Here is a 26,782-nt window from a genome sequence, read left to right as displayed (position 1 = left end):
CTTGCTCTTTCTTGTGACAAAGGGACGTGCTCGCTAATGCCCACATCGGATCGTTATGAACCTGGGAAATGTTCATTCACCTTGTTGATGTTCTCGATCAACCTGCTTTCGATGGCGAAAATCGCTATCAGAGGGTTGAGTGTCACTTCTCTGAAACTCTGATCATCTTATCCTATCTTATCCTAAGGTAGTTAGCAAGGACCACCACTTAAAAGGTGAGGTGATGATGAAACAAGATGCATTGACTACAAAAGCTCTCAACAAAGGGACGTGCTCGCTAATGCCCACATCGGATCGTTATGAACCTGGGAAATGTTCATTCACCTTGTTGATGTTCTCGATCAACCTGCTTTCGATGGCGAAAATCGCTATCAGAGGGTTGAGTGTCACTTCTCTGAAACGGATCATCTTATCCTAGCCTAAGGTAGTTAGCAAGGACACCACTTAAAAGAAAGGTGATGATGCTGAAACAAGTCAGAAAGCTCAATAAAGGATCGTTATATGTGCATATGACGTTTGATGTCACATTTGAACAACATACATAGTTAGGAGTATTGCCTATGTCAGCTTTGCCACCACTGATCATCTTCATTCCAAACCACCCAGCGCCACTCACCAACCTACTGAAACCCTATACATAATCACTACAGAACAACGATACCATCATGTCGTCCTCCATCGAATCACGAGCCACCGACCTCCTACCTCGTATCGCCTCAGCCTCAGGCATGTCAGCATCCGATCAATCGCACTTCCGCGATGCCGTCCGGTCACTAGGTCAATTCAATGAGTATCTTTCGGGATGTAGTCAAAACGATATGCAGTACTTTGCCTGTAAAGCGGCTCAAGGTCTATCAGTGTACGGCGACGTTCCTCCTGAATTGGCTAGAAGGGCTCAAGGGGGTTACGACGAGTCCAAAGTCAGTTCTCAAGCTAGAGAGTTAGAGAAAAGTGTGGGAACGATCATGTCGACCTTTGCAGATAAACTCTCAGGTATCGATCTTAGGCAAGATGAAGGGTTGAAGAGGGATATAGATGGGTTGATTGGAGATGCGTGTAGAATCCAATTTGGACAGGAGGATGAGTCCAGTCATGTGAGTATTTTTCCAACATGAGAATTAGCGGATATTGATATGAAGTGGGATTGCTGTAGTACGATAATGGAAGTTTCAGCGACGATGAGTTATCTCGGTACAGCAGTGTGAGTGTTTCGAAGATAGCCCGAAGTTACTTCGATGAGCAGTGCTGATGTCATACTACTACACAGAGCAATTCTGATCGCAGTAGTGACAGGAGCTCTTGGAGTTCTCATGATACACAATCCTCCAGGAACAGAAGGTCCGGTCGATACTCCGATTCTTTCGATTCAAGAAATTCTGCCTATTCAGCTCCTCCCTCGATTGCCGCAGCGGCTTAGACTCGATATCCTCATCGTTGCCCACAGCCAAACGTCTTTGCTCCAATTCCCATAGTTGTTCGTAGTATCATCCCATTTCGATTGATCATTAATGCATTTGTATTGGACTCATCGTTAGACCACAATCTACACCTTCTCTAAACCTTTTATCCTTCTTTGCACCTCTTCCCTCAAAACCTTCATTTTCTGCTGTACGTTCTTTTCTTCTTTCTCATCACCTTCCTGCGAGGCAGCTAAAACTCTATCTATAAGGTTGTAAGGGAGGCTGGAAACGTGAGATTTACCCTTGGGCAGCAATTCAGGTGGTGTTGCCTAAAACCTACGGTCAACTCATTGCCTCCGTATACAAGTCAGATAGAATGCTCGCAACTCACCTTTCTCACCAAATCGATAGTCCATCCTAAAGCTTCTTCGACCCAACCGTGTCTCAGCGCTTTACCAATCCAAGCTTCGGGATCTCTGTCCATCTCCCACTGCGATAACCATACAGGCATCTGCCACCCTTTCTTCTTATCTTTGTTCATCTCAAACAATGTATCAGCCACAGCTTGTCGGTACTTCCAATTCGTCCTAGACGAATCATGTCGGGATAAAGCGGTTTGGAGATATTTGATGGATAAAGCTGACGGGGAACCTCGAAGACGTGCGGTAATAGGGGACGATTGTAGGAATGCCGCAGCAGAGAAATCACTATGTGTAGCGGTCAATATGAGGGTTTCATGAGAATTTGACCTCCAGTATCGGAGCATGCTCACCCATTATGCTCGGATAGGCGGGATAATTCTACACATCTCGCTGCAAGAGCTTGGAAAAGGTCTGTCATGTCCACCTGCAAGGTCGATGCAGCCGATTGGGCAATGTCGAACATTCCTCTTTGGATGAACAGGCCGACCACCTCTTGCGGAGAGACAGTAACACCTACAATCCTATCTCAGCTTATTTGTTTCTTCCACACAATATTCCTGGCAAGCTCCACTTACCGTGTTCATGCAGATCTGGTATGTGACTCGACAGCCTCAACTGAGATAGAACAAGTGTATATTCCATTTCGATATCGGCAAGCGAGATGATATCAACCGGTCTTTTCTCTTTCGTAAACTCTTCTTCCGGTATATAACTAGATACTTTTCTTCGTTTGATCCCCTATACCATATCCGTCAGACCAGCTTACCACATTATGGAAAGCACGTAGGATCACTTACACGTAAAGCTTTACTTGGTGCTCCAGGGACTGAAACCCATGCATTACGTTTCTCCACCAACGAAAGAGCATTGATAGCCGCGAGGTAACTCCTCGCTTGCATAGCTGATAGTTCAAATGCGGGGATTTTCGAACTCTTGCCTTCGGCAAACCGTCTTCCCTGGAGATACATGATCTCACCAGCTACAATAATAATCATGTCAACCACTTATGTCAGTCAAGTTCGGAGATGGGATACGTAGCACTTACCACTCCTGTAATCTCCCCTAGCGATATGCCATGAATATAACACCTTGTAGTAGTTAGGGAATCTAAGTGGGTCAGAATTCCTAGCTTTGAATCGTAACATCTCCTCGACATCTTTCTGGAATCCGATAAATCCTAACGAGTTAAGTCGTCCGACTTCGTTATTCTCGCACATCACCGAGATGAGTTGACCTAGGAAGTCTCGTTTCCTGCGCAGAGAAGGACATTAGCAAGCCGAATTTCGACGCCAGACAGCTCTGAAAGACGAATGAATTGGCACTCACAGATCTAAGAATGGCAGACTTGTCAAAGTTGAATACGCATCTTCGTATCTACCAAGGGCGATACTAGCTAAGAAAACCTTTGTCCAAAGGTCTTTGGTCGAGGCGATATCCTCTTTATCTGACTGGATAGCAAGCTGACCAAAGTATACTACGGGTTCATCCGCACCTTGTTCATCGAACACACGACAGAGATGGCGGTAGTATTCGCCCAGTCCGTTGGGTCCAGATGTAGAAGGCAATATCGGCGCAAGTGATTCATCTGACATTACTCAGATTAGCGAGCGTCAAGTCAGACAAACAGACGAAGCAGATATCACCAGCTCACCTTTACATCCAGCAGCAGCTTTTTCCAAGAATTTTACAGCTTCTTCTATCATACCACATTCCAAACATGCTCTTCCTTTGACATACGCTATCCCCGCAGAGAGAGGGTACATATCGGTGAAAGCCCCAGCAAGCTGAGCATGTCCATCTATCAATATCCTATATCCAAGTTGAAGATCGGATTTTCGAGCTCCGACATCCGTCTGATCAGCCTCGACAATGTTGATACCAGATACGAAGGCAGAGGTAGTTTCAAGGAATCGATTGATAGCTCCAGGTGTGACTGATTGAGGGGCTTGTCTTGCAAGTAAAGAATGAATGAGTGAATATCCAATATCGTACATATCCGAATCTAATCCTTGATCTTCTTCACCTTCTTTCATTCTCAAACTTCCGAAACCCTCAGCTAAGACATCATCTCCTCCATTGACTTTCCTCTTATTTGGTCGCTTGGTCTTACTTCGCTCTCTGGCTTCTTCTCCTGTCTGATCACATACCCATTTTAGGACTTTATAACGATGGAATACCACCAGAGCTCTAGCAAGGATCTCAATCAGTTCTTCACCCTCGTCATCTTCATATGAATGGTCACGAGATTCAAACGTATGGAAGAAAGTGACAAGCAATACGTTTCGAGCGAGGTTAAAGCGAGATTCGATAAATTGAGCGATGCTCGAAGTGAGAAGAGCGTTACCTGATCCGGACCAGCTGAGTTCGTCGAGAGTGGATGCTGAGAGGGGGAAAGAAGCTTGTTGTAGGATATTGAGGGATTCATCCAATCCTCGAGTGATTGAAGAACTCTCCGATAATATACGCCTGACAGATACTCGATCTTCTTCAGCAAGCGATTCTTCAACAAAATCGTCCCATGTACCCCCGGCGATCGTTTCGGGGGGTTCATGAGTGACCGTCGCAAGTCTTTCAGCAGTTGCGTTGACAAAATCATCCAGAGCAGTACCAGTGTCTTCCGCAGCGTCTTGACCTTTCAATATACTGCTGATGAACGATCCAGCCATCGAAACGGCAATAGCTGAAGCTCGCGCTTTTGGCGGAGCGAGAGCAGGGTACAATCTTCGTACAGCACCTTCAGATAACTGTAAGAATTGATTTGGATCGATTTCGGATTTACCTAATCTGTCCACTAATCCTACTACATCAGTCGGTACAGAGGTGGAAACTCCCTCTCGAGTCAGGACGAGCATATCATTATCGAGTAATGCAGTACTGATCGGCCATCTAGCTTGTTTGTCGAGATCACGGACGTTGGACCATACTCCCAGCCAATCTAACTTCAACTTCTTTCTATAAGCGTCCACTACCGGTGCACCTGTCTGAGGGCTGTACTCCATCTCGATCTGACTTCCTACTACGCCGCCAAACCTTTTCGACAACGATGCAAAGGAAGTAGCAATCTGTTGAGCTTGATTCTTTCGGGAGAGCTGATGTATATAGTCTTCCAGAGCTGTTGTAAGGGTGAGTATGGAGAATCGACCGGGGTGAAACAAGTGTTGAATGAACGCAGCGGGGATATCCCCATTATCTTCTGGATCAGCTGGATTGGGTGGATCGGAGCTAAGGATATTATCGAAATATGCCGCGTCGAAATTCTCTTCATCGTTCGGTGAGGTGACTTGTTGCCATTCCGATAGTAGAAGAGCGTCGTTCGTTTCGATATAGGTGGTGAATTGGAATATATCGTCCATGGTGAGGGTTTCACAAAACGTCGACCCTTTCTTATCCCATGTAGCCCATAGTTTGCATCCACTGTCTATTCCTTCCGCCTTCACTGGAGGTAAGATTTCGAAGCCCCGTAATTCAGCACCAGCAGAAGCTGATGAACAAGGTTTGTCTCCAGCGGGTGATAGATCGCTAACGCTATGACTCGAGGTAGAAGCTCGATACACAACGAAAACCCCTGCAGAAGATGAACTATATGGTGTCGATGCGAAGACGATGACGAGGTGAGAATAACGTGAAGCGGAAGATGGATGAGGTATAACACGAATCATATTTACTGAACCATCTTCGATGATAGTTGAGCTGGAACCTTCCTGAGAACCTCTGACTATCAATTCTTGCGATGTGGATCTCACGTCTACTGTTCTAAGACAAGCGCCGGTCGAGGCGTTCCATGTCCTCAATTTTCGATCTCGAGAGAGTGTGTATAAGACTGGGATATGATCATGATGGTGATATTGAGCGAATGAGATGATTTGTTCGTCTGTATTAGCAGAACGGGAGAAGAGGGAAGGAAGACGAAGTCTTGAAGATGCTCTGTGGTGAATAGCAGTCCAACGACCAGAATCTAACGTACAATAATTAGACATATTTAACATATCACGCAGACAGTCGACTCACCTGATGACCAGTATCCAGACCTAGTAACCCTCACTATTCCTCCGTCACCTCCTCCTAAGACTATAGTATTCTCATCTAAAGTAGTCCAAGCACTGATGCCACTACATGCTCCTATGACATCTTCTGGTACTTCCCATTCCTCACACCAATCGTCATTCCCCTTCGTGGTGAAGACGAATCTGTCCTCAGTACCAGGTCGGAACGTTCCAAGAGGGAAATTCAATCTGTAGATGACGTTCGCTTGAGAAACAACTAGGACGAAAAGCCTTTTATCTCTTTTGGAGACTGTTATACATCCTTGAGCTAGAGGACGCAGTCGTTCAGGAAAGAATATCCTGATTATCTCTGAACCATCCAATCCACGAGGTCTAGCTTTACTTATGACCGGGTTGAAAGACCGTAGTTCCAAGACGTGCCCGTTGTAGATACTCCTGGCAAGGATGTTGGTTGGCTGATCGTGGATAGCCGAGACAGCGTGGTCGGGATGCAATGGTTCAGCATAGTCTTCGTCTGTCAGAGGAACAGCTTGGTCGGACAGTATACGGAGTTCTGGTATGGCATTGGGTATCGAGGGAGGAGGAGGAAGGTGGGCGTGAACGAGGTGATGGGGTATATATGTGCTGGGCATGGCGACAAGCGACGAGAGGGATGCGGAAGTCGCTTTCTGCTAGCACTGGGAGCTTCGAGTCCAGGGGTGCCTCTTGAGGATGCTGTGGGAACTGAGAGTGATGATGATAGTGTCGGTCGACGTGAGATGGATGGATGATATGTAAAAGAAGAATCGACCAAGAATTTGAGATGTACCAAATCGATTATCAACCGCGTTTTCAGTGTTTCTACGAAGTGTCAAATAACTCATTCATCCCTCTTTTCATTCATTGCATTTCCTTCTCAATCATAGCTCAACGATCATGCATATCAGCCTCAAACAGATATAACACGACTACAAACATACTCCAGTACAAAGTGACATACTCAAGATGGATCCTAGGCGGCGAAACAACAATCCCAATAACAATTATCGACCATCCCCTTCCATCTCCCTTCCCCCATCTACCAACCAATACAATGCTCCTCCTGCAGGTCAATATGGCTCAGTTCAGCCACCAGTAAACTATGGAGTACCTCCTCCTCAACAGAAGCAGCAATCTTTTCCTCCCTTTCCTCCTCAGACGGGTGTTGTTTCAGGAAGTTCGACTCCGCCTTTTCCTCCAGCAGCTTCAGCTGCAGACCCAAGGATGAGACCGCAAGATCCGAGGAATCGATATAGACCTGGTCAACCGTCCACTGCGACAGCTACGCCCACACCTCCTCCCCCTTCATATGCTACGCCGCCTCCTGTACAGGCGATCAACACCGTACCTATATCTCAAACAGATGTAAAGCCCAACGGAATAGCTCTAGCCTCTTCAGATGGGGTCATACAAAATGGGGGAGGAGACACGCATAAGGGTAAAAGACGACCTCTGTTCTGTGTAGTCTGCGCTAGTAATAATGTGAGCTTGACCTCTATTAAACGTCACGAAGGGTGTAGCTGATTATATGATATGTCTCAGAATCGATCAATGGAAGCTCATATGGTTCTGAAGTAAGCTATCCATCGCATCTTCTGATCCTCATATGGAATAGGAAATTATAGCTGATTCGTATTGCTTGATTGTAGTAAAAACGCTTTCCGAGTGATATCAGCCGGAACAGGTTCAGCGGTCCGTCTCCCAGGTCCAGCAATAGATAAACCCAACGTATATCGATTCGGTACACCATACGATGATATCTATCGAGATCTAGAATCGAAAGATCCAATACTCTATACACGAAATGGTTTATTACCAATGTTAGATAGGAATAGGAAAGTTAAAAGAGCACCTGAGAAATGGCAAGAGTTGAGAACGGTCAATGCGGATGTGGTCATTACCTGTGAAGAAAGATGTTATGATGCTGTCTGTGATGGTTGGTCTTTCTCCCATCTTGGTCATCACCTAGAATATACAATGAACACAATGAATACAATAAAATCGAGCTGATGAGGCGATGCTTTATTTTAGATCTACTCACAAGAGGAGGTGAATACAACCGACCAATACATATTATAAATTTCGAAATTAAAGATAATCCAGAAGAAGCTTTGATAGCTGGTCAATCAATATTGGAGTTGGCCAAAGCGGTTAGTCCTTTCCTTCTTGAATACTCTGGAATACTCTGGCGATTCGATTTGTCATACAGACTCATACTCATTCTGACTAAATCGCACCGCTCGCAGATCGAAGCAGCCTCGGACCTAGACTCAGAGATCGACACCATCCTCCTCGCTCACGCAGATAAACATCCACATGTTCTCTTACATACCGTAGCATTTTATTGATATTTATGTACTATGAAAGATGGTTACAAAGCATACTACAGTATTTGGGAAAAGTTGTGAATTGTCATTATAGTATACTAAATTGATGAGTTTTTACTGATATTGGATCGATATTGTATTTGATTAGATTAGATTGAATCATAAGAACAACAGTTGAAGTTTTACCGGAATAGATAAGAAAGAAAAATCAAAAGGCCGTGTTGAATGGCACCATAGAGAATGAAATTATAAAGTTCGGGACAAGAGGTCCTTAGAGGACAGGGGCAGTGGTAGCATTAGAGTCGAGCTCTTTATCAGCTTTACCATGAGAGGCGATTTGTTTTCCCTCGAGGTCCGAAACAGTATCCTTGAGACCCATCCTACAACAAGGATTTGTTAGCACTGCTCATCATGTATGGAAATCCATTTTTAGCTCACTTGGAAGTATCCCATCCGTTCGCTTCTAAGTATTCCCTAAACGCGAGATCCTCATCGTGCATAGCATCAGGTCTGATATTGGGGATGAAAACCAAGGTGATCGCTGCTGATACGAGAGCTAATCCTGATCCTAACCAGAATACACCAGTGTTATATCCGTATGAACCTTCATCACTGCAAGAGAAGAATGACCATTGTCAGCTCTTTCAACAGCAGAAACCAGCTTGAAAGGCAGATTGCACTTACCCGAAACTTGCTTGGATCTGAGGGAAAGTGTAAGTACCAATGAAAGCACCGACTTTTCCAACAGCAGCGGCAATACCGTACAACTGTCCTCTAGCAGCAGTAGGTCCAATAGCTTTGGAAGCGAGGAGACCAAGGTTGTCTGAAGAGAGAACAATCAATAAGTGAACGATTCCTTCGAAGCTAGATTCGGCATTGGAGAAATACTCACTTCCTGGACCAAGTTCCTGTTTGAGTGAATAGAAAGTATCGTCAACATCATATACAAAATCAGAGTTGAGTCGGCTGACGCTTACTCCGAAAGATAGGAAAATACCATATAAGATGGCGAATCCAGCAATTCTTCCAGGTTCAGTCAACCTATTTTCATCCGTAAAATCAGTACCTCCAATAAATATAGGATACAAGTAGGTAGGGAGCACTGACAAGCTGTAAGTACCAGATAGGATGAACCCTACGATAGCCTGACAACATAATCCAAAGATCATACAGTATTTAGGGCCAAACCAATCAACCACAAATGCTCCGATTACAGTACCGGGCTATATAAGAGAGCATTCAAGAAAGTGATCAACATACTGTTTAGACTGATGATTTGGAGAGAAACCGATGACATACGATATAGAAAAAGTTGATAAGACAACCCCATCCGATAGATGTATAGAGAGTTCCATTCGGATCAGCAGCGTCGGTAATGGGAGTGGCGTACAGTCCGAATGGGTAGGTAATCCAATCGTATAAGAACCACTAAGATGCAAGGGATCATTCAGCTCAAGTATCGGTGGTAAAAGGTGGATTAGACTGACGGTGATGGACACAGCAGCAAGCTTGACCCAACTGTACCTGGATTAGCACTTCGAAGTGGGAAGATCAGATAGAGTAGGGCACTTACTATCTCTTGAGGATCAACCAGTATCTATCATCCATTACATTATCAGCATATACCCCCTGTCATCCAATTTACTGAATGAAAGATAAATGCCGACTCACGGTATTCTTGTATGTTTCATCGAATGTTTAGCATAAGCTTCAGGTTCCCTCATTTTCAATCGGAAGTAAAACAAGAACATGGGAGGTACCACTCCGAGGCCTAATGTCACTCGCCAAACGGCATTGAGGTGATTCATACCGAATATCCAAAGGCAGACGAGACAGACGAAGTAGGCTGTGACGAACAAGTGGACAAGTATTCAAAGATCAGTCTTTCTCCAATCTCCGATATAGGGAATGATCACGCCGGATCAGACTCCTGGGAAGAATGTATACTGACAAATGACGAAAGCGAAATCAATCATAGTGTTGGTGGCTGCCACACGAATCACTTTCATCAGCTCGATAATTCTAGCATTTTTCGTACAATGTATAGTATGCGGTTTAGCTCACCCAGGACGAACAGACGTTGTTGAGTTTTCTTAGGGATATCTGGATCCTCGGTATTCTCAGCAGCAGCTACTGATCCAGTTGGGTATTCTCCACCTATTCCAATACCAACTAAGAATCGATAGGCTCTAAATACCAGAGGACCAGAAATCCAACATCAACAGCTGAGCACAGATCGGAAAGATAGAGGTCGTGATAGGATTGGAAAAGACACATACAACAACGCATTGATCGTTCCCTGTGCACCAGGTCCTTTGGATGCTGCTTGAAGAGCCGAGAATACAAAGACAATGCCGGTGCAAAGAAGCATACCGAACTGTGTATGATTTGGAACGAAATCGAAAGCAGCATCAAGGTCAAGGTCAATAATTTATGCTTCCAGAGAAGATATTGGATTTTCACTCACCTTTCTACCGATCTTATCAGAGATCCAACCGAACGACAACTGCCCTACGATGATACCGGCAAAAGCAATAGCAGGTAACAATCTAGCGTTAACAGGTCGGTTCTTGAATGCTTCGGGGTAAATATACGTTTTGATGATGGTCGACGCGGGACCGATAGAGGCATTGGCGTATCTGATTGAAGTAGATTAGCATTGCGATCCGTCATCGTACAATGTACATTCCCAGGTAAGGCCAAGTGGTTGAGAGACTTGATCATTGCAGATTGGGTTGAGATGGGTTGTATAAACGTATGAACGAACTCACCCATCGGAGAAGAGCGAAGCACCCTTTTCATCATCATCATCATCACCATCAGCCTTTGTTGCGAACTCCACAATTCAGATGATACTCATACTCACAGCAGCGAAGATCCTAATTACGATTTACGAGATCTACAATCAGCTTGCTCCCTCATGAACAGAGCAATATCGTCATTTGGAGAGATTGCACTCACGCTCCTTTCTTACTTAGACCCATCTTCCTCTCTAGGACATTAGAATCCTTCGGATCTTCACCTGTCGTAGGTTCCAGATCAACCTCTTTCTTCATCCAAGGAAGTCTCATCGTGATTTGAGATATAGACTATGATCTCCTTGTCAGGACTGTACACGATTTATATTCGGTATATTGATCAAATAACCCACTCGTGTAAAATAAATACCGGTGTTAGTATCTATCTATGTATGATAGATGACCAAAACTGATAAACAAGGTATCAGATCACAACAAAGAAGAAAGAAGAAACAAATTCAATCAATTAGATCCATGCCATCATCTTCCAACTATTTTTTTTTTTTCTATTTCTATCTATCGTACAACCCACATACACGGATAACGGATAACTCCTCCCCCTCTCCACATGTATCCCACAACGCATCAACTCATATGCTTTTTTTACTTTGTGCATCATCAGGGTTGAACCGTTCCTTGGCCATGGGTCTTACAGCTGGTCGTGCGATCGTTCGTCAACATGTACTCATATGGCGTGTAGTATGTAACCCTTAATCATCCAGACGCCACCCCTTTCGCCCCTTGGCATTTGCCCTATTTTGGGATACACTGCAGTCCGAAGTTATTTCGGGAATCAACGTGTTATCACTAGTGGAGCGGAATCATCCACTCAAGTTTGAGATATATGATATATATACAGTATCAGCATGATGAGATACATATACTTGATGACTGATGATGATGAACGTGCGTTCTATTCTTATCGAATATCGTTCTTATACCACATATCTGATGGATGACAGAGCAGATCTCTTATCCAGCATCGACACTTACCACGAGATCATTCAGTCCATATAGGAATGAATAGATCTCTCAGTGTGATCTTGACAACCGACTGACCAAGCAAGATCACAAACCTATCTTTCTTGCCAAAAAGTGATCCCAAAGGAAACCCTCCTAATCCCGATTGATAGATATACATATGCGAAATACATACATTGACCCGAATCCGAATCCTGACTTACAGTCCCTCCCAGGTAGATACATATATACAATGATAACCAGAGATACGAGCGAAAACATTCAGTTTAACAATCCCAATCGCTTATTTACCAGGTCTGAGTCCTCTCCAAACTAACAATCCACCTACTACCAATATCCCCGTGAATACATAGAACACCCTTCCTTCACCTCTCCTATCGCTCTGGGGATCCCTAGGGTCAATAGGGGTCGATAAGAAATCGCGGAGGGGTAAGAATAAGATGGCAATGAGGAAGTTGGTTATCCAGTTTATCGATAAAGAGAGACTTGACACGGCTGGTATGGCCTAAAAGTCATGACTCCATTCAGCGACGTACACTCTCTGCGAGGAACCATCAAACCGTTGATAAGTTCGACCAAGTGGGAAAGCCAGACTCACAGGAGGAGGAACCAGCTCCGAAACCAACAGAAATGGTACAGGACCTAGACCAATCGAGAAAGACGCTATGAACGTCACGATTGAGAAAGCTGACAAAGTTTGATGTCCACCGTTCAATCCTACTGCTAGTAGTGTACTGGTAATTCCCATTCCTGCAATGGAAGCGAGAAGCAACGTCTTTCTGCCTAATCGCTACAGGTGGAACCACGAGTATTAGCTTATTGTAATCAGGGGAATAGCGATCGCAGAGGAGCTCACTTACATCCATGAGGAATATTGCTGGCAGTGTCATTATAGCATTCACTACGGTTATGCCCACACCAACGACCCCGGCTGATGTAGGTAACAAAGGTCTCAACACGGGAGTAGAATAAAACATCACTGCGTTTACTCCTGATAATTGCTGGATCGCCATGAATGCCGCTACGAGTATCGCTGGACCTCTCAGAGAGGGATTTCCAAGTATAGAATGCAGGGTGAGCTGTTCGGTTGGTTTAAAAGGAGTCGAGGTGGACAAAAGTGGGGAAGCTGCTAGATATCATGAAATGAATTTCGCTGAGCTATACTCATATCACTTCTTCAAGAGGATGGTGTTTGACTGACCTTCATCAGCGCCTGCTTCTCTTTCCCTCGGGACCTCGCCTTCCTCCACATCTGCGTCTCTCTCGTCGAAGATCGGTGTAGGAGCATCAGAAGATGGTTTTTGATCCTCATCGGGTGCAACGATCTGTCCAGCGGTAAGGATTTGTATAGCAGCTATCACGCCGGATATGGATACTACGTATCTCCAACTTCCAGGTATATCTCCTTTCTATCGATATACCAGATATATCGTTAGCTTCTTGACTGCACTACAAAGAGAATGATGAGCTCACCTCGCCCGTTAAGAGAAGACCAGCAATTTGAGCCGAACATATTCCTAACACTATAGCCAACTGGTTCATCGTTCCGATTTGACCTGATTTAGATGCTAATTCGGGTGATGATTTGGCTACCATCGATAAGTATGGTGGGACTAGACAAATTGCTATTCCGGACGATATTCCGACTATCAACCTATCGTATCCATCATCATAAGCTTGGTACACCACTTGGAACAATCGTAGTCTTCGACAAGCTTACCTGCCCAAAGCGAGTAACAACCAATGAGGTGCTATACCCATACCCAGTACTCCTACCAAGTTCAGATATCCCGTCCAAGCTATACCGCCTTTTATACCTTCCCTCTCTACTACCCATGAGCTCATTAGACTACCCACCAAGCCCCCGACGGTGAATATAGCTGTCACGATGCTGTATAAGTTCGAGTCGAGGTCGAGACATAATGGCAAACGGGATGGAGGAGGATAAGCGGGTGTAATGCACGTTAGGGAGTTGACGGGGAAATTGAGCTCCGAGAGATGATAGCCGTCTACAAGTAAGTATGACTCAGCTGTTGCAGCTGTAAAGCAGGCAGACTAGCTGAACTTACAATACCATGATGAGCTGTCGTCAAGGGAGCGAGAGATCAGTCGAACGTGATACCCGAGGTCCATGCCTCCAACTCACACACATGCCCATAGGACGGATATTATAGCTGTGTTATCGCTCATGTTGTCAGATCTACTCCAGCGGTTGGACTGCAACGAGAATGTTGATATGGTAGCGAGAAGAATGGGATGAGATGTGATCCACCTTGTACTGTGCTGTACATGCCGGTTATTCACCTAACCATTTCAAGCCAAGTGCCACATTCACACATCTCCGGATATCCCCGTCGAGCATCCCCTTGCTCTTCATCACCTCATCCTCGGCGTGTTCAAACCTTGTCATATTCTTTCTTCTTCTTCAACAAAAACAACTTCTCCTCACCTTAAAACACCTCAACCCACAACAACCCCATCAGACAACTCACAATGTCCGACCCCAACGACGGTATGTTTTCAATTTCGCGTTCTATCAGCTCTCAGCTTCAACCTATCGGATAAGTACATGTCGGAGAATCGCGAACAACATTCTATTAAATCACTATTCACGATACACATTCCAGTGGATGTTCACCTCTTTCGCATCTCTGCCCTTCTCTCTCTCTTTCAGTTGAATGAGAAACAGGATTGATCAGCATCAGCATCCCATCGGAAACTACCTACTCCTCCTTTCCTCATTCTATTCTACCCTTTCTCTTTGGCTCAATCGTCATCTCGATGCCCAGTGAATGTCAACATCAGTAAACGGCTCTTTCAGCTTCTCAACCTGTTCAGATCTCTTCTTCACACATGACTTCTTGCTCTCATCGTTATATCGCCTTACCTGTCTTTATCATTTCCGCGTCGGTGTCGACTAACCGGCTCAAACCAAAAAAAAAAAAAAACGAAATCAGTTGACAACTGACGACGTCTCAATTCTTCTTTTCCCCTTCCAGTATGGCAAGATCGAGAGGGATCACCTCGACGAGGCGACGACGGTGATCGATCGCCCAGAAGGGACAGATCGAGATCTCCAGCTGCCAAATCAAATGGTGATAGGGGAAGGTAAGTTTATGTTTCCTCATCTATAAAACAACGAGGACGGATGCTAATAAGAATTACTTGGATGACGTAGAGCTGAAGAAGGAGCCTCTCAAAATCAAGGAAATAACCTACACATCAGTGGTTTATCCAGATCTGTGGATGAGGCCAAACTTAGAGAATTCTTTGGTACTATCGGTAGAGTCAGTTAAATATTATATTTTTTCCACCAGTCTCTCAAGCTGATATATTGTTTCGTAGCCCGTCGTCAAAGCTCAAATCATGCTTGACCCTCATTCTCGTGAGTCAGATAGATTCTCAGTGAAATCCCGAGCACAATGATCTGATTAAAGTTTGTGATCACAGAGGAATCAAGAGGATTCGGATTCGTAATGTTGGAAACCGGTGAAGATGCTCAATTGGCCATTGAAAAGCTTAGTGGTCAACCTCTCGAAGGTAAAACAGTCACTATTTCTCATGTGAGTTGGACTACTCGAATCAACGCTTGTGACAAGTCATGTAGGCTGACATTCCACTATATTGTGCCGGGACTAGGCTAAAAGAGGTCGTGCGAGAACACCTACACCCGGTCGATACCACGGTGTGAAAGTCGAATCTGCCCCTCGATCTTACGGTGGTGGATACGATCGACCATACCAACCTCGATCTTACGATTCGAGATACGCCGATAGAGGACCACCAAGACGTACGTCAGCTAACGTTGCTTTCGCGTCTGGACTAAGCTGATTGTTTGGTTGTGGTGTAGACGACGACAGAGAGAGACGATACGACGACAGACGATACGATGATAGACGATATGATGATAGAAGGTATGAGGAAAGAAGATCTTACAGGGATGATCGAGACCGAAGGGATGATTACTATTCTAGAGATGCACCAAGAGATGCAGGGTGAGTTTTCGTTTTCTTTGACAAAGTCGTCATTTCACCTTTTACTGAGTGATCGGTATTTTCTTTTTATTGCTCTCCCTGTCATTGGGGATATACCGAATTTAACATAACAGATATTACTCTTACCGTAGTGAACGAGGAGGATACAGAGAAGAAAGACCTCGATATGATGAGCCGTAAGTTTGTCCTCCTTTCTTTCCTTTTTTTGGTCATATCGATGGCGATGGCAATAGGCTAAGTCGAGCTTTCAATCAACGTTTACAGAAAGCGATATGACGAGTGAGTGAATCTGTTGTTAGGCGGTCTTTCATAGCTGATTTATGGGATTGACGCTTTCAGGAGACCTCGATATTAATCGTTATCAGCGGATTTTGTTCTCTTTGCAACCCCAAAAATGGTCGTTGATCTGTAGATCATATGGATCGATAGGTATGCATTTGTGATTGATACTTTGGATTTGCAGCGACACAAGTTCTTTACTCATCTACCGACTGTGCGCAAGCTGCGGAATGGACATATCATATGGGACATGAGAGTTCATTCGCGTTTTCATTTGTGATCATTCACTATCATTATGGTACAAACCATCACTCGAAATTTTACTTCTTCTCCAAGCATGTCGACCTCTTTACTAATGCATACCGTTCTTAAGCCACTGAAGAACCATGTTCTTGAAGAACCTCCTTAGCATGCTCTTTAGCACCTTCAGATGTGTTAGGGTTGTGTAAAGTTCTATCAAAGCATACCAAAGAAAAGATCAGCCTTGGTGTACTAACAAAATAACGTAAAGATAAGGATTCTTCGGAATTATCATTCTCGTACTTACGCTTTATAACCACCTAAGACATGATGTTCATGCTCTGTGCCTTCTTTGAGAACTTTTTCGGCATGTTCTTTAGCTTGTTCAGAGGTGTGAGGATTGGACAGTGTCCTACAGCATAACGAATCAACGAATATCAGCTCAAACGTCACAAACTAACATAATATTGTATATAAGTATATAGATAGAAGCACTTACGCTTTGTATCCACCTAAAACATGATGTTCATGCTTCATCTCCTCTCTCCCATCCGCATGATTATGTGAATGTCCATCATGAGGATGAGCATGTCCATCGTGGGTGGTATGAGCTTGATGTCCATCAGCAGTAGAAGCGGATGCTTTGAATGTCGATACTGTAGGATCGTTAGAGAGATCTACTCCAGCTTCCGTGAGTACTTGAGCAGCGTGGGCTTTGGCTTCGGATGACGTCTGATAGACCGATCTCGTCAGCACATGTCCAAGAGTGAGGATAAGTTGTACTTACGTTGGGGTTGTGGAGGGTACTGTCAAGAGTAGAGATGGGATATCAATCTTAGGTTAGTTGGAATTTTCCCTTTCCTTATGAGATATACGACATGGGGTGGAAAAAAGGGATTCATCTTCCCAGCCCATCCTTCCTTTTTACAAAGCAGGATGAACAAGATAAATCAGTCCACTCACGCTTTGTATCCACCCAGTTGTCTGTGTTCATGTTCGCTCGACATTGTTGATCAGTTTGTTTTGGTGTTATTTGATGATGGGCCTTATGATTTGGTTTTGATGAGAAGAAGTAAAGAAGAAGAAGAAGCAACAATCGAATCTGATCACCTTATCCTTCTTTATATATGTATATGCATATTCATCCCAGTCCAGTCAACTCGAGTACTTTGTTGACAAAAGTTGAGTAAACTAGCAAGCTTACGACGAACATGACGTTCACTGATGGTGATGACGCCATGGGTACCTTTGGAATTCTGGAACCAAACAACCATACTTTGAACTCAGCTTGGACCTCTGAATGACGTCTGTCTATCTAATGGTTTGATCTATATGATACATGCATGTTATCGTATGGTATGTACAACTCATCCTGTCCATCTTCATCTTCATCTCCATCGTGCTTATCTTAACCAAAGCTAGTCAATCCACCTGCCCAACCACCACTCCTACCTCCCCCTTCCCTCGTCAACTTGTCGACCTCGATCTTATGAGTCAGATGGTCAAGCTGAGCTGTCATGTTGTTCAACGCGATATATCGTTCTCTTGAAGATGCATTGCTATGTTTTATAGCATTTCCCAGCGATTAATCGATGATCATCTTCATCATTGTGAAGGGTAAAAACTTACAATCTGTTTAACACCAATAACCCTTTCACTTGATCTATCTTCCCTTTGATCTTACCATCAAGTATCAACGAGACGACCAGCGATTCAGCTTCTCCTCGAGCGATGTTGAGTGTCTTATAATGACCAAACTTTGTGAGCTAGATCCTACAAGGCACTGTGGATATTGGTAGCTCACCTTTGCTAAAGAATCCAATTCCATCCGTGTATACGGTTTGATGATATCGATTATATATTGAGTTCGTAACGATCTGAGTAAATCATCCACGAAATAATTGATGAAAGGATCGCCAGTAATAGTTGCTCGGTTGGCTATGACGAATTGAAATAGCATCAGCTGTAATGGAAATCTCATTCAAAACACAGATAAACGTCGTCTATTGTCATACTCACCCTTCAATATCTTCTCAGCTTCTTTGACATCTCTTCGCTGGTAGGCAGTCACCAAGCTGGTCATAGCGATGATCTGAGGATCGCTCTTATACCTGTTCAACAAACTCATGAGCTACATCCTGGAATACAATGACTCGGATTGGGGAAGCTCACGGTTTGGTTTCTTGCGAATCAAAAGGATTGATCTCACTCCCCATCAACATGTAAGTCAATACAAGATACTTGAGAACCTGTATACGCTGGGTAGAACCTGATTCGTCGTATTGTCTGAACGATTCAAAAAGATCCGTTGAAGCTTTTGCCCACGCCTCTACCATACCCAGATGAATATCAGCCACTTCAATTGCGGATGTTACAAATCTGGTAGCTAACTCACTCTCCATCATCCACATCTTACCACCACACTCCTTGATAGCACCCATCACCCTAGGATGGGGAATCGCATTCTTCACCTGCATAGCAGCGTTGTATATCTCCTATAAATCAAATGTGTAAGCTTAATCCGTGAGGGAGTTCTGAGGAATAACCCACTTTGAGCTTTCTATTCTCTTTCAAATCGCTATACATTTGAATCTCGATAGCATAAAGTTCAAGTACTGCATCGGAGTAAGCTATTTGACTCGCTATATGCACGGTCGGTCACAAGAGAGCTTACAAAGTGATCCTTTCGATTGATCATCTGACGAGCTAGATCCATTCGTAGGTGCACAAGTAGCGTGCAGCGATTTCAAAATCTGGCATAGCAGAAGGCAAGAGTGAGCTAAATGTGACATGTGTCTCAGCAAATGCGAAGCTCACAGGTGTCAATCTACCGTATTCTTTCCTGTCTAGCCACAACTTAGCCAATTTCAGATTCGATTTCGTTGATAGTCGCTATTCACCATTCAAAAGGTCAGCTATCTGAACGGGATCATACCAGAAACTGTGGAAGAAGCTGAACCAACCTCATTTTTAGCTTCCTCGCATGCTACTCTAGTAGCTTCGTAGAACTCTTCCAATGTATCTAAGGGTACTTTGGGAGAAAGAGCGGCGTGCTATATACCTGCCAGTCAGTCTGGACATCACGCTGGACATCACCGCTCGGTTGCGAACTGACCTTTCCTTCTCCACCGACATAATCGAGGATATTATTAATCGATTTCTCGGCGTAATTCCTCGTTACGTGTGTCTGACAGATAGATAAGATACATAAGCTTACACCCACTTCATCGAGAAATGTAAGAGAAAGAAAGCTTACCTTGGTATAGCTCAATAGCTCTCTGTATGTCTCTATAGCCTTTTCAGGTCGGTGGAGATGAAGGTAATTCGTCTTTGTCATCTGTTTCAAAGCTTTAAATCCCCTATGACCAACACCACCTTTGCAGGTCAGCATTCAATCGTTGGGTTCATACCTGAGATAGACAGGATGCATGAATTCGACGATCGATGAAATATGTTGGAAGTGATTCATGGTGGGGGTGATATACTCACCATTCCCCCTTCTCAGGCTGATCATCCACGATAGTCCTAAAAGCCTTCAGAGCACCTTCCGAATCATCCTCTTTCAAAGCTGCTGAGTATATCAGCTTACTAAGCACCCGAGATGTAAGGAGGCAGGGAAGCTGACCTTTTGCCTTGTAATACTGATTCTCCACATCCCCTGCTCCATCCATATCTTCCTCGTCATCATCATCATCGTAATCGAAATCGTACTCCTGAAGTATAAAGTACAAGGTGATGAGCTATCTATTGCCTCTGAGGGACCGATGTAGTCGAGAAGCTCACCTCGTCATCCGCTGCATCCTATACAGATTGAACCATCCATGAATGATCAGCTCATGTACGGATTCAGGCTGTTCGCGAAGATAGCGAGTTGAAAGATCGAGAGGGCAAGTAATGGACTCACCTCCATCATGAATTCGTCATCGGACATGGTGATGATGTCTCTCTTGGATCAGCTCAACAACGAAGAAGGGATGATATATGTGATACCTGTAGATTACTTCTCGATGATCTGCTTCCGATACCTCCTTAAATGCAAACTGAGTTGATATGATATCTGCTGACTAGCTATGTGAGGAATGTTGAGAGTCGAGTTCATCGACAAGTAAGAAGCGGGGTAAGCGGTTGAAATGTCATCAGGCACGATATGACCTATTAAATGGATGTGGCATATAAACAGGTGCATGTGACATGTAGGTCCTACCTCGGTAAAGATGGTATGGCATATGGCGTATTGGCGTAGAGAGCATTATCATCGACAACAACAACTAACAGTATAACATGCCAATGAGACAACTTGCAATGATCAACCTATAGCATCGGACTCACATCTGTTTATCATATACACCAACAAATCGATAATGGCAGAGCCACCTTCACTTCCTTACGCCCGAGATGAAGGGTCGACCTCTCAACCCCACTCGGCCTACCTTGCCTATCCTGTCGAAGCGTACGAGCCACACGAAGGATTCCTAGATGAGATGGAAGAGGAACATACAGAGATATCGGCTGCGTTGCAGTATTGGGCAGCGAAGAGACATAGAGGGAAGGGGAAAGCTAAAGAGGATGAGAATGATCTGTGTGAGTATATCTCGTTCGACTTATTTGTTGCTCGCTCTTGCGCACCATACGTAGAGAGTATATGAGCTGATATATGATATGGTGAATAACTAGCAACAATGAAATCATGGAGATTGAAATCAAAGCTGAAGACTGTGACAGCAGGATTATTCATCTGTTTGAATATAGGTGTAGATCCTCCTGATATAGTCAAGACGAATCCATGTGCAAAGACGGAATGCTGGATTGATCCTACTCAGCTACCTTCGAATAAAGCTATAGAAGCTATAGGAAGGAGTAAGTCCAATTTCGTCTTATGTTTGGCATCAATGTTAATCATTGGTATTGCATGGCAGACCTACATCAACAGTTCGAGACCTTGAATCCCAAAGTCAAATACAAACCTGTAAGCTATAGACCATACGTCCATACTTTCGTGAATCTAGCTGATATCTATACGGTTGGATATTGCTTAGTTCCTAGACCCATCGATTGAAGAGACGAAGAAGCAATGTGTAAATATGCGTAGATCAGCTAAAGATGAGAGAGTGGTATTTTACTATAATGGTCATGGTGTACCTAAACCTACACCTTCGGGGGAAATATGGGTCTTCAATAAAAGTGAGTCAGCTCAGAATCCTTTACAGACTGATAGCTGACAGATGGTTATAGACTATACACAGTATATCCCTGTCAGTCTATATGATCTACAAGAATGGCTTGGATCGTGAGTTACCTTTTCACTCATTCCCATGAGATGTAATTGACGTAAATGATATTCATTCAGGCCCTGCATCTACGTATGGGAATGTTCAGGTGCTGGAAACATCCTCAACAACTTTGCTAAATCTGCCGAAAGAAGGGATAACGAAGCTAGAGCTGCACAGGCGCAAGCTGGACATGCCGAGGGTCTTCCTGGTTCACCTTATTCTGAAGCTTTACACTTAGCTGCTTGTCAAGCCAATCAGATCTTACCGATGTCACCGGATCTACCAGCAGATCTCTTCACATGTTGTCTTACCTCACCTATAGAAACTGCTCTGAGGCATTTCGTCCTACAAGATCCTTTACGACGGAATGGTGGATTAGATCCGAATGACCCCAGGTCGAGGATAACGGTAGATATGGTCATGCGTATACCTGGTGATTTGAAGGATCGACGTACACCCCTAGGAGAACTCAGTTGGATATTCACCGCTGTCACCGATACGATAGCTTGGCTATCTTTCCCTAGAGAAGTGTTCAATCGACTATTCAGACAAGATCTACTAGTTGCTGGATTATTTAGGAACTTCTTGTTAGCTCAAAGGATCATGTCGGCTTATCACTGTACACCAACATCTATACCTGAAATTCCCTCAGCACACAATCACCCTCTATGGCATTCTTGGGATTTAGCTGTAGACGCATGTTTAGCGCAATTACCTGAATTGTTAGATTTAGAAGCTGCAAGAGAAGCTGGTCAGTCGAACATACCTCCCCTGAGCGTATATAGACCATCAACATTCTTTGCTCAGCATCTTCAAGCTTTCGAAGTTTGGTTACAACATGGTGGAGCGGTCCCGAATCGACTCGCGCCAAGACCCAAGAAGGGTGTACCAATACCTCGCTCACCTCCTGAACAATTACCTATCGTCCTTCAAGTCTTGTTATCCCAATCACATCGACTACGAGCATTGATCTTGATATCGCGTTTCGTCGATCTCGGTCCATGGGCAGTCCACCTCTCACTATCTATCGGTATATTCCCTTATGTTCAGAAACTCCTCGCGTCTCCTGCAGTAGAGCTCAAACCGGTCTTGATCTATATCTGGGCTAGGATATTGGCTATCGACAAGTCATGTCAAATGGACTTACTTCGAGATTCAGGATTCACCTACTTCACACAAATACTCGCGCCATACCCCCAAGCTGGATCGCTCGTCATCCCCAATGCGAACGAACATCGCGCAATGTCAGCTTTCATCTTATCCATCCTATGTCGGAATTTCCGAGTGGGTCAAACGGCCTGTCTCGGTGTACAAGTCTTCGATTCGTGTGTGGCTAGATTAGGCGAAGACGATTGGTTATTGAAGACTTGGTGTTTACTTTGCATAGCGCAATTATGGGCAGATTACGATGAAGCGAAAGCCTTATTTATGCAATCTCAAAGACAGAACGAACTCCTAGGAGCACTTAGAAGTACCGCTGTGGAGGTTAGAGCAGCAGCTTTATATGCCTTTGGAACGTTATTGGGAGCATCGAGCGCTCCTATAGAAAGCACCGATGCGAAAGGTGGAGGAGGTACTGGAGCCCAATTGGGTTTAAGTGATATTCAGCAATTAGAAATTGAAGCGGGATTAGCGTTCGCCTGTATGATGTCTGTGAAAGAGGATGCTTCGCCAATGGTTCGAAAGGAGTTGGTCGTAGTGATTAGTTGTGTGGTAAGAGAATGGAGAGGTTGGTTGGTTTCTGCCGCATGGGCATACTACGAGCAGGAATCATATCTCTCTCGAACGGAGCGACAATCGAATGGAACGCATATCGAAGAGGAGGAAGAAGATATAGTATCTGAAGCGTTGAAAGAATGGACTTCAAACGAAGATAAAGAACCTCATGAACATCAACATAATCTCACCCTGCTCAGTTCGTTCAAGGTACTTTTCGAAACGCTATTGGATCTTTCGGTGGACCCACATACGGAAGTCGCTCTGATGGCTTCGACAGTGGTAGATTACATTATAGCTTTATTGGTTGATTCGGCATTTACAAGAGTTAAAGGTTCAGCTATAAGAAATCTATTGAAGAAACATTATTCCTCTAATCGTCCCAGAACATTATCTAGACAGGTCTCAGCGGCTTTCTCAGAAGGCGGTAAATTCCCTAATGGACCTTTGACCAACTCCACTCAACTCAAACCTCCTCAAATGCAACGAAGTAATACCAACGTTTCTGAAACGGGCAGTGGATCCAGTACGTTGAAACGAAGTGGAAGCGTTGCGAATGCCCTAAGGAGTTTGGCAAGTATGACTGGTCTGGTTGTTTCTCCAGATTCACCTGATTCGATCAATTCTCAGAAAGAAAAAGAAAAAGAATTTATGAAAATCACTCAACCGAAAATCCCCTTATCAGAGAATAGTGGAGGGTATAAATCACCTTATCCTGATCATGGTCACGAACGTATATTACCTTCTTCTCCTGCTCCAGGCCCGGGTCCAAATGGACCATCAAGGAGTAGATCAGCTTATGGGTCTGCCTTACCTCGATCCGCTGTTGCTGGTACAGGCGAATTAGTCAAAGCTTCGAGCGTATTAGAAGCTTTGACGGCAGAAGATATGGAAAGATTACATTTTAGAAGATCGAAAGGATCGGAAGCTAATACGGATATTGATGGAAGATTCGGGAATAATGGATTACCAAGATCAAACGAATTGGGTTTAGGGATGGTAGCGAAAGAAGTGAAAGATGATGTTTTGCCGCTTAGGAGTGGATTCTTTGACTGGGCGATGGAATATTTCAGAGAACCGCAGATGAAGGTGAGTTAATTGACCAAAGCGAAATTTTGAGAATGTATGAATGAGGACATAACTATCGAGGAAGGTTTTGATTTGAAAGATCTGTATGTTGATGTGGTTCACTACTCTGAGCAGGCACCCGACGCAGACGAACCTGGTTCGACGACTTACAACGAACAAGCTTGGAAACACCTTAGGAACGAACAGATGGTAGAAGATAGTCGAGCTGCAGAGGGATATGCAGGTGAATATTGGAACTTTTCAATGACAATGGTCACAGCTAATTGCCTGGATGATATATAGCCACGCACGTATGGAACGTCGAAGCTGGTACTTTACAGAATGATTCATGGCCATTACAACTCGCTTTCCACTCTTATGATCCTGTGATAGCCGTTACGGACGATGCTGATAATGTCTGGTGAGTCGGTTCTCACGAACACTTCCAACCGAAATACATCCACTGTTATAGCTGATCTCGCTTTTACGCGATTTAGTATATGGGATTGGCAATCGAAGAGGAGATTAAACAAGTTTAGTAATCAGAATATACCTGGAAGTAGTATTTCTTCGGTACATTTCATTAATGAAATGGCAAGTAGTTTGATGCTTACTGCTTCGAGTGAGTATGATCTTATGATCCTACATTGCGCTTTTCGTTCTATCTCTTCAACTTTCAATGAATATTACAAGATATGCTGAATGACTGATTCTTTTCGTCCCCGTTAGCCGAAGGAAGTATCAGGATTTTCAGAGATTACGAGACTCCCAATGAAACTGCGCTGGCATCTACTTTCCGGGCAGTATCGGAGACACATCCCGTAGCTCACAGTAGTGGTGTATTGACTGCTTGGGAGCAGCAGAAAGGACATTTGTTAGTTGGAGGGGATATGAAAGTGGTTAGGTTGTGGGATGCTACTGTAGAGAGACATCTGAGGGTGAGTACTGACACCAAGAAAACAACACTCTATACAGCGATTTCCTGAGGTTACTACCTTGGCTACCGATCCATCAATGGGGTTTGAGTAGCTGATATGGGATCTCATATAGGACATCGCCACTCAAGCCGGAGCGAACCTGACAGCGATAGCTTCGGACGAACCTGAAGGGAATGTATTCGTAGCTGGATTCGGAGATGGGGTGGTCAGGTTGTTCGATAAACGTGCGGAAGACGCTGGTGAGGTCGTATTGAGGACTTGGAGACAACATAAGATCTGGATACAGAGTGTACATCTGCAGAGAGGTAGTATGAGGGAGCTGGTCACTGGAAGGTGAGCGGTTTTTCCTTGGCAGACTGGGCATCACCTTCATTGTCACTTTACCCGATACTGATGTTTCTTATGTTCTTTCGCTCACAGTATGGATGGTGAAGTCCGAGTATGGGACGTGAGAAAACCTGATGAACCGTTATACACTATACCGAGAAGGGACGAGGGTCTGATGGCTTTGGCTGTACATACCGGAGCGTCTGTCCTGGCCAGGTAAGTGGAACTTAATAAATGCGTGTAGAAAACATTCATTGATGATTTTGCGTGGTATAGGACATCCGCCTTGACTTCACATTCGACAAGACAAGAATTAGAAATCACAGGATTCAGTGATCCCTTACATCCGATCCGATTGGCCAAGTTGAACTTACCGACTTCACCGGCGTATAATAACCCTCTACATAGTCATAGGATTAATGGGTTTATGCCTAGTGCCGCTTCTCTGGTGTTCCATCCTGTGAGTTCGATGGTTCTCCAAAAACCGACCATATGATCCGTGCATCAGTCCACAGCCGTATCTAGTTTTTTGGCTAATTGCTTGTTCGTCTCCAGGTTGAAATGATGATCGCCGCAGGTGGCTTCGATGCCTCCGGAACAGTAAGATTATATAAATGTCCCACACCCAAATCTGCCATTGCTACTTGGGAACAGATGAATGGGAATGGGAGTGTTAGTAATTTCAACTAGTCCCCAAGTCGAAGCAAGACCTTGGGTTGTTTGATCACTTATGTTACTATTTTTTGTCCTTTTGGGGTGGGAGGATCAGTGATCCAGTTCGAACGGAGGATATGGAGTCGGTAGTACAAACGTATAGCATCTTGGTAGAAGACATTTTGTTATAGTATTCAAATTGATTAGAAGAAACAAAACGTACATTGCAGTATCATCTCCATAACCATTGAGGAAAACTTAGCTGGGAAGTAGAAGATAACAAATAATCCAGGAAATGCATGTATAATTTAATGAGCGATTGATAAACAAGTCTTTAAGGGTGGT

At 44.2% G+C, this 26,782-nt stretch overlaps 9 protein-coding genes across 9 annotated transcripts; 4 read left to right on the top strand and 5 right to left on the bottom strand.

Annotated features, from left to right (window-relative positions):
* Window positions 1-665: 665 nt before the first annotated feature.
* On the top strand, window positions 666-1,417 carry V865_002826 (uncharacterized protein; the record flags this gene model as incomplete). The annotated part of the gene is made up of 3 exons (XM_066226625.1): window positions 666-1,094; window positions 1,154-1,201; window positions 1,268-1,417. The coding sequence occupies 3 exons, from the start codon at window positions 666-668 to the stop codon at window positions 1,415-1,417; spliced, it is 627 nt and encodes a 208-aa protein (XP_066082722.1).
* Window positions 1,418-1,543: 126 nt separating this feature from the next.
* Window positions 1,544-6,458, bottom strand: V865_002825 (uncharacterized protein; the record flags this gene model as incomplete). The annotated part of the gene is made up of 9 exons (XM_066226624.1): window positions 1,544-1,729; window positions 1,792-2,107; window positions 2,173-2,335; window positions 2,398-2,560; window positions 2,620-2,801; window positions 2,868-3,073; window positions 3,149-3,407; window positions 3,474-5,777; window positions 5,831-6,458. 9 exons carry the CDS (start codon window positions 6,456-6,458, stop codon window positions 1,544-1,546), a joined length of 4,407 nt encoding a protein of 1,468 aa, XP_066082721.1.
* A 352-nt stretch (window positions 6,459-6,810) lies between these two features.
* V865_002824 (RNA polymerase II subunit A domain phosphatase SSU72) lies at window positions 6,811-8,192 on the top strand (the record flags this gene model as incomplete). Its single annotated transcript, XM_066226623.1, has 5 exons — window positions 6,811-7,326; window positions 7,387-7,418; window positions 7,494-7,780; window positions 7,876-7,994; window positions 8,091-8,192. 5 exons carry the CDS (start codon window positions 6,811-6,813, stop codon window positions 8,190-8,192), a joined length of 1,056 nt encoding a protein of 351 aa, XP_066082720.1.
* Window positions 8,193-8,442: 250 nt separating this feature from the next.
* On the bottom strand, window positions 8,443-11,242 carry V865_002823 (uncharacterized protein; the record flags this gene model as incomplete). The annotated part of the gene is made up of 17 exons (XM_066226622.1): window positions 8,443-8,551; window positions 8,610-8,783; window positions 8,856-8,994; window positions 9,064-9,079; window positions 9,149-9,212; window positions 9,279-9,394; window positions 9,471-9,599; window positions 9,659-9,689; window positions 9,745-9,768; window positions 9,843-10,017; window positions 10,123-10,158; window positions 10,236-10,360; window positions 10,451-10,548; window positions 10,639-10,810; window positions 10,943-10,965; window positions 11,038-11,050; window positions 11,133-11,242. 17 exons carry the CDS (start codon window positions 11,240-11,242, stop codon window positions 8,443-8,445), a joined length of 1,554 nt encoding a protein of 517 aa, XP_066082719.1.
* Window positions 11,243-12,233: 991 nt separating this feature from the next.
* On the bottom strand, window positions 12,234-14,140 carry V865_002822 (uncharacterized protein; the record flags this gene model as incomplete). The annotated part of the gene is made up of 8 exons (XM_066226621.1): window positions 12,234-12,455; window positions 12,549-12,740; window positions 12,811-13,076; window positions 13,152-13,359; window positions 13,424-13,604; window positions 13,671-13,959; window positions 14,020-14,033; window positions 14,097-14,140. 8 exons carry the CDS (start codon window positions 14,138-14,140, stop codon window positions 12,234-12,236), a joined length of 1,416 nt encoding a protein of 471 aa, XP_066082718.1.
* Window positions 14,141-14,443: 303 nt separating this feature from the next.
* On the top strand, window positions 14,444-16,125 carry V865_002821 (uncharacterized protein; the record flags this gene model as incomplete). Its single annotated transcript, XM_066226620.1, has 8 exons — window positions 14,444-14,462; window positions 14,950-15,058; window positions 15,129-15,237; window positions 15,296-15,335; window positions 15,401-15,513; window positions 15,590-15,740; window positions 15,801-15,945; window positions 16,077-16,125. 8 exons carry the CDS (start codon window positions 14,444-14,446, stop codon window positions 16,123-16,125), a joined length of 735 nt encoding a protein of 244 aa, XP_066082717.1.
* A 467-nt stretch (window positions 16,126-16,592) lies between these two features.
* On the bottom strand, window positions 16,593-17,471 carry V865_002820 (uncharacterized protein; the record flags this gene model as incomplete). The annotated part of the gene is made up of 5 exons (XM_066226619.1): window positions 16,593-16,677; window positions 16,772-16,876; window positions 16,964-17,196; window positions 17,252-17,270; window positions 17,428-17,471. The coding sequence occupies 5 exons, from the start codon at window positions 17,469-17,471 to the stop codon at window positions 16,593-16,595; spliced, it is 486 nt and encodes a 161-aa protein (XP_066082716.1).
* A 401-nt stretch (window positions 17,472-17,872) lies between these two features.
* Window positions 17,873-20,395, bottom strand: V865_002819 (uncharacterized protein; the record flags this gene model as incomplete). Its single annotated transcript, XM_066226618.1, has 16 exons — window positions 17,873-18,023; window positions 18,094-18,206; window positions 18,269-18,402; window positions 18,484-18,575; window positions 18,637-18,793; window positions 18,860-18,959; window positions 19,015-19,079; window positions 19,139-19,217; window positions 19,282-19,356; window positions 19,428-19,517; window positions 19,580-19,651; window positions 19,721-19,823; window positions 19,954-20,032; window positions 20,090-20,177; window positions 20,248-20,265; window positions 20,369-20,395. The coding sequence occupies 16 exons, from the start codon at window positions 20,393-20,395 to the stop codon at window positions 17,873-17,875; spliced, it is 1,443 nt and encodes a 480-aa protein (XP_066082715.1).
* Window positions 20,396-20,825: 430 nt separating this feature from the next.
* Window positions 20,826-26,473, top strand: V865_002818 (uncharacterized protein; the record flags this gene model as incomplete). Its single annotated transcript, XM_066226617.1, has 14 exons — window positions 20,826-21,045; window positions 21,139-21,321; window positions 21,381-21,430; window positions 21,501-21,645; window positions 21,697-21,751; window positions 21,812-24,539; window positions 24,654-24,762; window positions 24,822-24,939; window positions 25,016-25,140; window positions 25,248-25,456; window positions 25,569-25,789; window positions 25,877-25,999; window positions 26,060-26,243; window positions 26,339-26,473. The coding sequence occupies 14 exons, from the start codon at window positions 20,826-20,828 to the stop codon at window positions 26,471-26,473; spliced, it is 4,605 nt and encodes a 1,534-aa protein (XP_066082714.1).
* Window positions 26,474-26,782: the final 309 nt, after the last annotated feature.

The sequence above is a fragment of the Kwoniella europaea genome, chromosome 1 (genome assembly GCF_036810445.1).
Source record: "Kwoniella europaea PYCC6329 chromosome 1, complete sequence".
NCBI lineage: Eukaryota > Fungi > Basidiomycota > Tremellomycetes > Tremellales > Cryptococcaceae > Kwoniella > Kwoniella europaea.
The sequence above is the reverse complement of the archived record's forward strand: the minus strand, read 5'-3'. Positions and strand labels throughout refer to the sequence as shown.